At 42.1% G+C, this 11,273-nt stretch overlaps 1 protein-coding gene across 1 annotated transcript in view; it reads right to left on the bottom strand.

Annotated features, from left to right (window-relative positions):
• Positions 1-11,273, bottom strand: part of syt8 (synaptotagmin VIII) — an 18,866-nt gene that overhangs the window by 4,045 nt on the left and 3,548 nt on the right. Inside the window, exons 2-7 of the mRNA XM_046037423.1 lie at positions 5,401-5,594; positions 3,991-4,160; positions 3,290-3,385; positions 2,608-2,775; positions 1,630-1,797; positions 1,071-1,188 (exon numbers count right to left, since the gene is read on the bottom strand). Of these exons, the coding sequence (XP_045893379.1) occupies positions 1,071-1,188; positions 1,630-1,797; positions 2,608-2,775; positions 3,290-3,385; positions 3,991-4,160; positions 5,401-5,563 (883 nt within the window). The 5' untranslated portion in view covers positions 5,564-5,594. The remainder of the gene's footprint in view (positions 1-1,070; positions 1,189-1,629; positions 1,798-2,607; positions 2,776-3,289; positions 3,386-3,990; positions 4,161-5,400; positions 5,595-11,273) is intronic.

Raw genomic sequence — 11,273 nt, 5'->3', positions numbered from 1 at the left:
TTTCTTTGTTGTCGCTTTGTTGCCATCTGCTGATAAGGTTGGTAACCGAAAACAGGTTTATACAAGCATGCATGGCTCACAGCAAGGACCGCTCAAAAGTGTGGTTTCATTTCATTAAAGAAAACAAAGCAAAGTGCAGTGCATGTGGGAAGCTCATCAGCCGCACGTCTGGTTTCACATTAAACTTGAGCAAACATATAAGACAGCACGGCGTCGATGTGAAGGAGTGTTTGATGCCTTGTGGCCTCCTAGCCTTTCTATTTGGCAATAAAGGGAGAAATTACTAAAAAGAAAGCTGAAGATTGTCAAAAGATGACTGTGGATGTTTTTATTGTATATTTTTACTTCGTGAATGTTCAGTTAAAAATACTTTGAATTTACTTATTTTAATGAAACAATAAAAGTCAAGGTAAAAGCTTAAGAATAAAGATATACTGTTATCCAAACATTTTTTATTGTATAACAGTATAATAAACAATATTGGAATTAAAATCAGATACCTGATACTCAACCCTACCGCTGGACCAGTAGAGCTGGAAAGGGCTAATATTGTGGTTCTGACTGTTGTGTGTCCTACAGGGGCTACTGTTGGACAGCTAGATGTAAACAGGAAGAATTTAAATAATGTACGAGCTGAAAGTACTGTGTGTCCCCCTCAATTATTTATTTCTCAGTGGAATAAGAGCTGCTAAAAGTCTCTCTGCTTCTCTAACGATAAGCTGCACAGACCATCACTCACTGTCTCATTGTTTTATTGTTTCTTTTTACAGCTGTCCACTTGTATTAGAAGGTGTCAGGGTCAGGAATTATTAGTGTGTATTGTAGCTGGGAGAGAATACAAATTACTTAATTTTAAGTAATGTTAAAATGCTGAAAAGGTAAAAACTAATTAATTTGCTCATTTGAAATATTTAATAATAATTTATTAGTCTTGCTGAGTCTGAGTGAAGCTTTGTGGCTGGTGTTGTGCAGCGCCCTCTTTTGACCGGAAGCCACTGACGGTAACTCTAAGCTAATCTAATCATCTGAGAACTGAATGATTTCAGTAGGAGATCTCGTCTCAGTCTGACCTGAGCTTCCTCCGATGTCCATGCTCTTCAGGTCTTTGGCCTCCAGGATCACCACAGTCAGTTTGCCGGCAGTGGGAACGTAACGCAGGGAGAAGCAGATCTCCCCCAGGTTTTCATCCTGCGTCGCACAGAAAATCGACAAAGACAAAGATAAAGATCAGCAAACAATTTAAGAAAAGTAAAATAAGTAACCGATAAAGGTAAATGTAGTTGATAGCACAACATGACACATGGAGATGAGTAAGGAAATCGAGTTGCAAGATCAGATTATTTAATTCAGATTCTGGAAATACTTTCAGAATGGAAAGCTGTAAGTCTTCTGCTGGAAGGGTTTTGGAAAGAAGACCTGTTTGTCTTTCAGGAAAAAAAACTGTAGGTCTCCTGATTAAATGTAATGATCTCAGCAAAGGCGTCGATGAGTACAGTAACTTATAGGAAGGCTCGTCCACACTACCAAACACAAGATGTAGGTTGCAGAAAAAGGACTCCTGAACACCTCGCCAGCCACCATCACTCGCTAAGTGAAATGTACAGAGTGTGAAAAGGGGAACGAGGAAACCTCAAACTTGGCGGGCTCTGCGAGGTCCTGCCACTCCTCGATAACGTGGTTCCAGTCGACGTCGCAGAGCTGCAGCCTCAGCTCACCGATGATGTTGTGTTTGGAGAATCTGTTGAAGTCATACACCTGCATCACCAACGTCGACTTTTGGAGGGAAGACTTTGATATCTGGGAAAAGATCATTCAGGTTAGAAGACTCTCTTATTTTACTTTCTTCTCCTTTCTGTTCTCTTCACTTCTGGTCTCTGGCTTTCCTTCCTGTGTTGATTATTTACTTCTGTCCTGATTAGTTTCACCTGTCCCTCGTTATCATCACCCGTCTCCATGTAAAAGTCAGTGTTTCCCCCTTGTCTTTTGTCAAGTCATACCTATTGTTTATGTCAAGCGTTCCAACCCTGTTCCTTGTGTCTTTCCTGTGTTGCCTGTTGGATTTGGATTATTACCTATGCCATTCTGGATTTGTTTGCCCTTTGTTTGGACTGTCTGCATGATTATGGACCTTGGCCTGCCTCACCCAATTGTAAGCTTGTTCATTTTGCGTTGAACTGATTAACAAACACTATAAACTGTACCAGACCCGCCTTGGCATCTGCATTTTGTGCTGTTTTTAAATTCTTAGCTACTTCATCCAACCAAATTAAGTACCTCACATGATCAATTAAGATTAACTGATCGTTAAAAGAAGAAAAGAGAGTTCCAGAAGACTATATTGCGACATTAGAGGATTGTAACAGCTCCTAAATTTCTGTGGAGAAGGCGCATATTTTATTTTGAACAGATAATACTTTTTGTTTATATTATACTTCATACTGAAAACGATTGTGTTTGTAATCATTTTATTTCAGTTTTTCACAGTGTTTGCTGGTCAAAAGAAGATTATTTGTGAAAAGGAACAAATTGTAAATACTGGTCAAACATCAGTCGGAGCGTGGCTTATCTGTATCAGAAGAAAAGCTTGGGAGCAGTTTTAGTACCTACCGTGAAGTTGAATTGTTCATTGAACGCGGGGCTAAGCGTGTGTTTGAACACTTTGGTCTCGCAGGTTTTGTTTTTGTCTGGGCAGATGTAGACTTTAACGTACGGGTCCGAGCTTCCTCCCAGGTCCATGGCCATCAGACTTTTGGCTTGTTTGATCCCCACAGTGAGCTGTAGAGACAAAAAAAAAGAAGAACTAACAAACCACCGAAATCAGTCATCTTGACAATGACCCCACAGAGGTCGCTGAGTTTCCCCACCAGTCAGCCAGATCTCTTGGATGAGAGACAAAACCTCTGAGGACTCAACCGAGTCCAGTTGCCTTTGGTTTTAATCAGTCCTTGGATAACTGTGAGCTGGATGAATGAGACCCTTTACCAACAGTTAGAAAGAAGTGAGATCAGCAGGCCTCGGCTGCGGGCTACATTCTTCAGGGTACATTAGCTACTAGATAACACGCCTAAATCTTTGACCAAACTGTCGGTGGTCAAGTTGCAGTGTCGGTAATGCAGGCAACAGAATTTCACAAGGAAGAAAAACGTATCTCTGCTTCTGCTGCATCGATTCAGATTTAAAAACTGTCCTTCGTGTGACGGACAATGTTACAGGAGTGCAGTGCTAAACCGGTGGAGGCTCTGTGGTAAGACATGCTGAACTGTTAACAACTGATTCCAGGTTTAATCACCTCAGACTGAGCGCCGTTGTATTCCAGAGAGTAGAGCAGCTGTCCTCTTTGCTGTTTGGCCGATCCATAGTCCACGTCCCCCACACCTGGCTGAACCTATCAGAGCACAGGGAACACATCAGTTTAGACCTTTCCAACCGGTTCACATAGTGATTGTTATTATACAATAATTGATTGATATAGAATTGCAATACTTTTCATGCAGAGATACAATAAATCATTCATCTTCATGCAGGATTGAGTCTCTCTGTTTATGTTTGTGTTAGTCCAAGCTAAATGAATGATTCACTAACAACTAAACTGTACATATCATCAGACCAGGGCTCGAGACTAATGGCGTCCTGTCGTCCTGGGGACGATAGAAAATATGTTTGGGATGAAGAGCAATATTCTGTGGGACACCTCATGCTGTTACTATAGTGTGTGGAGCTATTAAAGTGCAGGAGTTTCTAACTGAATTAAAATTAAATCATTCATCATTGAGGTAAAAAGGTGCCCCAAACAGATAACGTTTCAGTTTTGTTTTTAAATCTTTTTGTTTGAATCAAGCAAAGAAAATATTAGTTATTTTATCTAATTATCATTTATTATGTCTCTAACAACTATAGAGGATAATAAAGTAAAGGACGGTTCACGGACGGAGGTGGAAAAAAGTTTGTCTGGAGCCCTGCATCAGCTGGGCAGAGGGCGATGTCACTCACCAGAGCTGTGGTGGTTTTTCCGTTCACTCCATCCAGATTGATCTTCTCATTCTTCTTGTTCTGCTTCTTCTTCTTTCCTTTGCAGCAGCACTTGCAGCAGATACACAGACAGCAGAGCAGAATCAGCAGAGCACCGGCCACAAAGATGGTGTAAATCGCCCATCGAGGCACTGCAGGAGACAAGATACGTTATTTATTGTGTCATGCACATTCAAGTGTCCAGCGCACAGGCACTTATAAGACACCAAAACATTAAAGTGGTCGAATTGTGCTCATTATGCAGCTTTTATTTAGGGGTTGAATAGGTTAGGATAGAGTAGGTTTACATGGTTGTAATTTTCAAAAAACACCATATTTTTGTCACACTGCACTTTGCTGCAGCACTTCTTTTCACCCTGTGTGTTGAACGCTCTGTTTTAGCTACGGAGTGAAGCATCTCACTTCTAAAAGATCTTTTTTGGTAGCTGCAATTGTGCAGTGCGGCTTCAGTCCAGCTGTACATGATCCTGAAACACAGGCAGAACAACCCGAACCAGCTTCGTAACCTAGACTGGAGCAGGACGTTTCAGAGTGGGAAGTTATTAATTCCAAAACAAATTTATTTTTCATACCTAATGTTTTGACTGAGCTCTGTCTCTACATCACAGTAACAACTTTACGTCCAGGGTAGCTAACATTTTTTTAATTTCATACTCCACTACTCATACTTCCACTATACTGCTCCTAAATTTTACCCACTGACTCCTCAACACAGAGGAAATTTCCCCTCACACTGACGAATACAGCGTCTCCTACCACCGATACCACTAGCTGAACGCTTCGGACCTCCGCTCTAACTAGCCTGGTTTGATGGTGTTCCCCACTAACCGCTAGGCAAGCATTATGATGCATGTTACAAAGTGACGCAGATAGTTTACGGAAGTAAAAGCTGGACCACAATTGAGCTGTAATCAGGCATTTCAGGAGTGGGAGATGGTAACTCCATCATTAGCAAAACTATTACATACACATATACAATAAATAACACAATAAAGGAAAGGAAAAAGGCCAAAAAGCATTACATGGCCTCTTAAAAGGACAGGATCCCACTTGAGTACTGAAACTGCTTTTGCTTGTAGTAATTATTCTTCCAGTTCATCTGGTACTGACTGCCCTCATTCTGCGATTGCGAGCCGGGGGGGGGTTACCCAGCAGTTTATAAAGTAATTGAAATTAGCTCCACATTGACCAGCTGCAACATAAAGTGATGGACACATTAAGGCATCGATAATTATAACCCAGTTATATATTATTCTGACACAGGGCACCTTCTGTATACGTAGGCTTTTAAATGCATGGCTTTTACTTGGGTGGCGTGGATAGTTTGGAGGTGGAGGAGGGTTCAGGTGAAGCTGCTGTTTGGTGACTTACAGGGGATCTTGTCCAGCAGGTCGTTGAAGAAGTGGACTGCGGCGACGGCGACCGGGTTGGCGGTGGTGTTAGTGTGGGCGGAGGTGGGGTGAGCGGTAGGATGAGATCCTGATGCATGAGGTAATGGATGAGAGGAATTTAGATGTGGGTGGATGGTAGGCATGATGAGGAGGAGGGAGAGGAGGAGAGGAGCTCTGAAAGAAAGAGAAGAGAGTTTTAGCTTGTGATAAAATATGATAAATATAAACTGACATCAGCAGTAAGTGACTGAAATGATATAAATAAATAATATAAAGCTGCAGCATTAAGGTGTGACAGATAGTTCTTGGAGTAGTGCTCAGTCTGGATTTGACTTCTTTTGGTCGTCTTAGTCTGTGTTGAAGTCTGAGGTTTATCAGTGTTTAAAACAGTCGTAATTTCTGACTGTGCTCCTGGAAAACACCTGAAAGTGTGCTGAATCTCTACAGAAACCGTGAGGTGTTGTCACAAGTCTTACCTGCTGCGTTGTGTGTTTTTTAACTCTGTGATTTGAAAGTTTATTCTTCAGTTTTGAAAAAACTTTGTTGCTGTTTTATTGCCTGGTTTTACGTGATGCAAAAAAATCTAATACAACTTTGATTGTATAATCACTTTGTGAAGTTGCTCTGGTTATCTGCAGACACAGAGCAGCATCCTCATCCCACTGGATTTGTGTTTGTGTCAAGTTAACATACCTCCAATCATTTAACTCAACAAACTGCATGTTTATTTAAAACATTTCACACTTTTTTTTCCAAACACACACTAACTGACACACACAAGGGAACTATCTATATTGGATTTTCAGTAAACTCATGTTGCATTAAACTCTACTGGACTCACTGAAACGAATTATGACGTGTGTGAGACGACCTGAAGGCATCTGGCCCTGTTTTTCTCTCACACAATGATAAATCTGCGGTGTTATGTTTTTCAACCATGTATAATTGTTGAAACAAACAGTCAGGGTTAATATGATGTTAGAGTCAGTTGCAAAGGTGCTTCTCCAGCCATTGCTAGATTTGGGTATAAGGAATCAGTTCCATGTTAAAACTGTTACCAAACTTCCAAGAGTGGTGGATTCGATAAGACACATGCATTTTGATTCTGCTCATCGGTTCTTTCCCCACTTCTTGAATATTGTCGTGCTCTCGACTGAACTGCAGTGAGCATTTTACAGTCCATAAAGCATGAAGAAGAGACTCTTTCTGTTTGCATTCCTGGACCAAGGCCAAGTTCGGCTTAGCTTAACTAAAAAATGCAACACCTGCAGTAAGGAGGTTTGGTGCGAGGGAGAAAGCAGCTCCAACACGACGGAGCGTTTACGTCAACATGGCGTGAATCTGAAGGAACGCACAGTGTTCAACGTGTCGCGCTCTCCCAGCTACAATGACGCCCCAGATACAGCTAACGCTAACGGCAACGTTTCAGGTACAAAACACAGGTGAGCTGACGTTCACCTTTTATACAGAAAGGGAAACAAATGATGTCTACAAAGGATTCAATATATATTTTTCTTAGAGACGAGTCACCAGAGACGCCCCTCTAGTACAGAGACTCCTTTCACAGATGAGCAAGGAGGAAGAGGATGAAGGTCACCGAGCACTGACATAGATGAAGAAGAAGAAAATACCGCTATAAATGTCGTAAAACCTTTCACTGTCACGCTTTGTTTGTGCAGTGAAGGAGTTGGACCGTGAAAACTCCTGAACTTGAGGTTTCCCAACAACAGTGACGTACAAAATCAAACAAACATCAGAGCCTCCACCATGAACAAACAGTAGCAGCACATTAACTCACAGTCTGATTCAAACTCTGATAACAACTCTCCTCACAATGCTTCAACACTGTTCCTGTGTCGCCCGCCTGAGGAATCCATTTTAACAAATCAACGGGCCTGGAGGCGAAACACACACACATAACTGTACCTATACTGCTGCTTCTGCTACCTAGCCCTATCTAATCCTGATTGTAAAACCAAGTCTGAACACTCAAACTAAAAAGTGTAGACCGTCCCCTCTTTCCAAATATCCTCCCTTTCTAAAAAAAACTTTCCAAAAGCAATCCTCACTGTTCAAACATTTTTATTGGTCTTCTCCAATGCAGATATTCAAGACTACACGTAAACATGAACACAAAACATACTTTAACTACAGGAAAAAAATCTACATTGGTTTCAAAAGTACTGTGAGATGTTTTTCTCCTAAACTCTGCTAATGGCTGGTGCACACTACAGGAAATCTTAACCGATATAAAAAATGTAGGATACCACAGACATATCGACAGAATTTACCATTGTTTAATATTTTAAATGGAGGCCAGTCAGTCCCCCGTAACTGCAGCATCATTTGGGCCGATAATCAATTCCAGCCAGCCTCGGCTCATTAAACACCTCACGATTGTCAGGAGGTGAAGCTGACCCGTGATAGGCCCAATCCTCTAGTGTGCAGCCAGCATAAAGTGTTTCTGATTAAATTAAAGTTTGTTAATCAATTATTTTTACAATAACAACATATAGTTTGCATAGTTTTAAGTGAGTCACGTGTTTTAAAGGTGTACCACAGTGATGTAGTATTACACTTTCATTAAGTCAGGGTACTCACAAGAGGCAGATTAAAACAACAATTGTCACAATGGGTCAAGCCTAAGAATTTCCCATAATGCAACTAACGACATCTCTTAATGACTGTTTCCTGCCTGCATGTTAAATCCCCTCAGCTCCATGCCCCAGTCATATATTTTAATTCTCAAGCCTAAAGTGGCGGTCGTTCGTTCACATGAAGTAAGCGGTTGCTGCAAACTTCATGACGTCGTGTCTACTCGCGGGGTTAGTGGGGAACGGCTGTCGCTGGCGAGCTAACCATTAGCTCAGTCACAATAGCTCCCATAGCTTCTCTCCACTTTCTTTTACTTTATTTTTGTTCAGCATTGCACAACATTTTTGCTAGAAACAAAAGTTATTGATGAGGGGAAAAGAATCTAATGGGAAAATAAGATAAATACGCACAGTTTGTCGACTCCTGTCTCGGAGCTGTCTGCAAACCATTGCTCTTTTGTAGAACAGTTTTTACCTCGCTTTTTTTGTTTTTTTTATGACTTTCTGGGGTTTTCATTGCCAACAAATTATGTTTTAGAGAAATAAAGGGTATACATGAGAGGCAGAAACCGGGGTTAAAGCATGTATGACCAACCTGTTCTCATCCCAGGGTGTCACATATGGACACTTGGTCAAGACCACTTAGTGTTGCCTTTTGACAACCTGGTACTCTTTAGCATCACTTTTGTATATGTAGGGCTATGCGGTCAAGTTAGTCAATATAAATATACAATAAATATACAACATCTGGTTAGACTTTCTAAATAGAGCTAGTGGTTAATGTCGTGAAACATCACATTGAGGTTTGGTTTAGGCAACTACTAAGTTTGGGTCAGGAAAAGATCGTGGTTTATGTGACTTAACTTACGTGAGTTAAGTCACGTAAGTAAAAACAATCAAAGTTGACTTTTTGTTTCACACAGGAAAAGAAACACCCGTCTCTGGGTGGAAGTCCGGTTTCCGATCCACCCGTCCACCCCATCCACCTCCTTACTCAGACCTTTCTGTTAGCTCTAATAGGCCTACTTTTACTGTTCAATAAAGATGCTATAGGGCTTCCCCCCCGTACGTTGAACTGTGACGCTAAAGGTTGCAATGTACGTTGGTATTAGACGCCGAAGGACATGACAATGATACTCTGGGAATAAGAAAGTGCTGGTATGACAGCAGTGAACTCTCTTTTTAAAGGACATGTGATCACAAACACCTGTACACCTGCAGGAAGATCCTCCACTACCAACCCCACATAATAATATGTATAAAAAAAATTTAAACATAATGAACAAAAGATGCATTTCCATCCTCCCTGCCATGATGTGGCGTCTGTTATTAGCCATTAATCCCAGTCTACATCTAGTGTCTTTACTACTAAATGCACAGCCAATACCAATCACTCGCCTGCTGAAGTCCAAACCTACAAGATAAGCAAGTGTCTTATAGATAAAAGCTGTAAGTGAAATATTTTACTCACTAACGATGTTACAGAAACGTCGACATCCCTACTCGCTCCACCGGGGGACTGGCTAGGGCTAAAGTGTTCCTGGTCTGTGCTGCTCAGAATAAAAAGGAGCCGTGTTGGATAACGAGTGAAGAGGAAGGAGGTGACGTCCAACAGAGAGACTGGACTGCACTTTTCCTAAAAACAACCTTCAAACTGTTTGATCATAAGGAGGAAACATCTCCTCCCTCCATCTCCATCTGCTGTAATCAGCAGGAAAACACATAATCAACACTCCATCAGGCTTCAGCAGGAGTCCGTTTTTTTGTCTGTAAACGGTGAAAGTGGTCGTTGACAAAACAAGTTCACTTCCTGTTCTGAAGCAGAGAAACTAGAGTCCAAATCTTTACTTAAAGATTCAAAATGTAAACAAAGAGTAGCCCTGCCCACTTTCAAAATTCAGACAGTAACACACTTTAACAAAATGTTCAGATTGTATTTATATATACCAGAAATGTAGAATATTGATGGACAGAGCTGTACATCCTGGTTGATTTGTAATCGGAGTATAGCCTACCTATGTGTTGCTTTATTGATCTCAGATCTCTGAGAGGTGATATAATTATGTATTTATGTGGTAGATACGTTTTGAATTATGAGGTTTTGAAGTAATCAGTCTTGATGTGCGTACAGACGTCAGATGTTACAACCCGTTCTCATTCCCAGGTTGTCAAACACCATCGTTTTGTCACGCCTATGCAGACGCATAAGGTGCCCTTAAGCATCCGTACAGGACCCCTTCAGAAACTACTTAACGTAAGAAATCACCTGACGTACTGTAACTTAGAAGTTTGGTTAGGCTTACGCAACAAAACTACTTGGTTAAGCAGTTGGAAGTCACATGACATAAGTGACAAAACTTTAAATAAGTCAACGTTGACTGTGTTTCACAGGGACCCCTGTGAAAGTCCTGTGTTGTGGAACAGCAGCTACTGTTATTGTTATAGTAACTAGTGGGCTGTGGCGGTTTTGGGGGGGAGCCAACAGGGGCCAGTGCCCTGGTTACACAGACCTTGGACCTCCCTATGGCCCCCCTCTAAACAAAATGTCTACAATAATCATAGTAATATATCTTCCTTGCGACGATATGGCGCTGATGCGAAAGGTGGAACAACTGTGTCTCAACTAGTCGGATCCTTTACAACGACGTTACGTTGGTCAAGAGGGAGGTGGAGGACATGGCCAAACCAGCAGGTGCGGCGTTGCGCAGCCAGACCAGATGCTCTGGGCTGTCCTGAGGGCCCTGCTGTCAAAGCCATCTAGTCTTGCAGCCAGTGTCTTATTTAAAGGCCAGGTCTCGGAGCCATAGAGCAGGATGGGGAGTATGCTAAGTTATAAATCCGGAGCTTCGTCCTGCGTGAGATGGTATGGCGCCGCCAGAGTGGTTTCCAGAGAGACTGCAGAGCTGACGCAGTCAGGGCTCTTCTGCGGGTAATCTCTGGTTTTAGGTCCCCGTTGTTTGTCACTAGGGATCCCAGATGCTGACGGGTTCTACTGTATCGTTGCCAAACCGCAGGGGAGTTGGATACGGTCCGTCACCAACATACATGAACTTGGTTTTTGTCCAGCTTACCTGGAGGCCAAGCTTCTCAACCTCTTCACTGTATATGCCCAGAGCTCCTCTCAGCTGGCTGAGGGACGTGCTGAGCAGGATGGTGTCGTCAGCGTATTCCAGGTGAGTCAGATAATAACTGCCGAAGGCCACTCCGGGGACCCGCTCACAAACCCTAGACATCAGACGGTCAATGATGCAGTTGAAAA

Source organism: Micropterus dolomieu, linkage group LG22 (assembly GCF_021292245.1).
Source record: "Micropterus dolomieu isolate WLL.071019.BEF.003 ecotype Adirondacks linkage group LG22, ASM2129224v1, whole genome shotgun sequence".
Classification (NCBI taxonomy): domain Eukaryota; kingdom Metazoa; phylum Chordata; class Actinopteri; order Centrarchiformes; family Centrarchidae; genus Micropterus; species Micropterus dolomieu.
The sequence above is the reverse complement of the archived record's forward strand: the minus strand, read 5'-3'. Positions and strand labels throughout refer to the sequence as shown.